Source organism: Naegleria gruberi (assembly GCF_000004985.1).
Source record: "Naegleria gruberi genomic scaffold NAEGRscaffold_1, whole genome shotgun sequence".
Classification (NCBI taxonomy): Eukaryota; Heterolobosea; class Eutetramitea; order Acrasida; family Naegleriidae; genus Naegleria; species Naegleria gruberi.
Window position 1 is genome coordinate 604,597 of NW_003163326.1, and position 1,284 is coordinate 605,880.

General features: G+C 25.8%; 1 protein-coding gene across 1 annotated transcript in view; it reads left to right on the forward strand.

The window, feature by feature from the left end:
- NAEGRDRAFT_61313 (uncharacterized protein) overlaps positions 1–649 on the forward strand; it is a gene marked incomplete at both ends in the record, with an annotated part of 3,302 nt that extends 2,653 nt beyond the window's left edge. The window contains one exon of the mRNA XM_002683089.1: positions 548–649. Coding sequence (XP_002683135.1) covers positions 548–649 — 102 coding nt within the window. The remainder of the gene's footprint in view (positions 1–547) is intronic.
- Positions 650–1,284: the final 635 nt, after the last annotated feature.

A 1,284-nucleotide genomic window follows, 5' to 3' on the forward strand; every position in this document is an offset into this window, starting at 1 on the left:
TTATATATGATTTGTGTGTTTATTTAATTTTTTAAATTTAAAGCACTGCTAATGCCAAGGCGATTAGTGATTGATTTTGAAAGCAATTAATAGATCATCTGAATTTTCTATTGACAGAAACGTATTTTAGTAGTTCAGTTCTACCTAGTTGTAATAAACACCGGAAATTTATTTATGTTTTTAACATTAAAAGCTGAAAGTAGTAAAATGATGATATTTGAAATATATATATATACACATATATATATATTTTAATTGATGTTTGACAAACATATCCACCACATGTATGAAAATTCGTATTTTTCATTGAAATACTAATAAATTTCTATTTTAATTACTGCCAATTCAAACAGGCAACAAACGACACACATTATCACATTATCAGACATTGTAATAGCAAATGCTAAACCTTTTGTTGTTTATAATATGTGAAATCTGTAGACAGAAAAAAATGAAACACAGTTTTTAAGAAGAAATCATCGAAAAACTCAAGTAAAATGAAGAATAGAAAATCACTTTTAAGGGGTAAAAAATTTAATCTGAATAGATAAATGAATTTGCGAGGAATTATGATGAAAAGGATGTAGTGAGAATGGGATTTGATAAAGAGATAAGTAAAAAACATGATGAGGAGTATGATGAAGAATAAAAGAGAAATGATTTTTCTAACATAGATAAATATAATTTTTGTTCACATATATTCACCCAATAATTTATCAAAACAATAAAATACCCCAAATCAATTCTCATATCACAACAAAATAAATTGTAAAAATATACAAAAATTATATTCAAACTCGAATTTAGATCTACAGTATTTCAGAAACGACACTTTATGTTGTTGATAAACCTATAAATTTGGATTTTTAGTTTTTTACAATTTTATATGATTTGTGTTTATTTAAAATTTACGGTTAGAGAGGAATTTTGGATATTATAGTACACTCGTTGTTGAGGTGTTCTTTTTGTCATCATCAGTAAGTGTAATCAGTATGGAGATTCTAGTTGGATATTATTGACAGCAATTACAAAAAGTACTTGTTATTATTATAAGACAACAATGGATTAGTGGGATAGTTAAGTGGTGTCTCAATCTTTGAACTTTTAATCTATTTGTCTTAATTTATTATTTTATTATTTTGTGGATTTAAAAACAGAGATTTATCCAAAAAGCCAAGCCAAAAATTCAACCAGATTGTCCTTTTTAAAAAGCCATATCCAAAAAAAGCGGTTTGGGATAGATATTGGATATTAATATACTCTCCTTCTAATAGTTGCAACTAC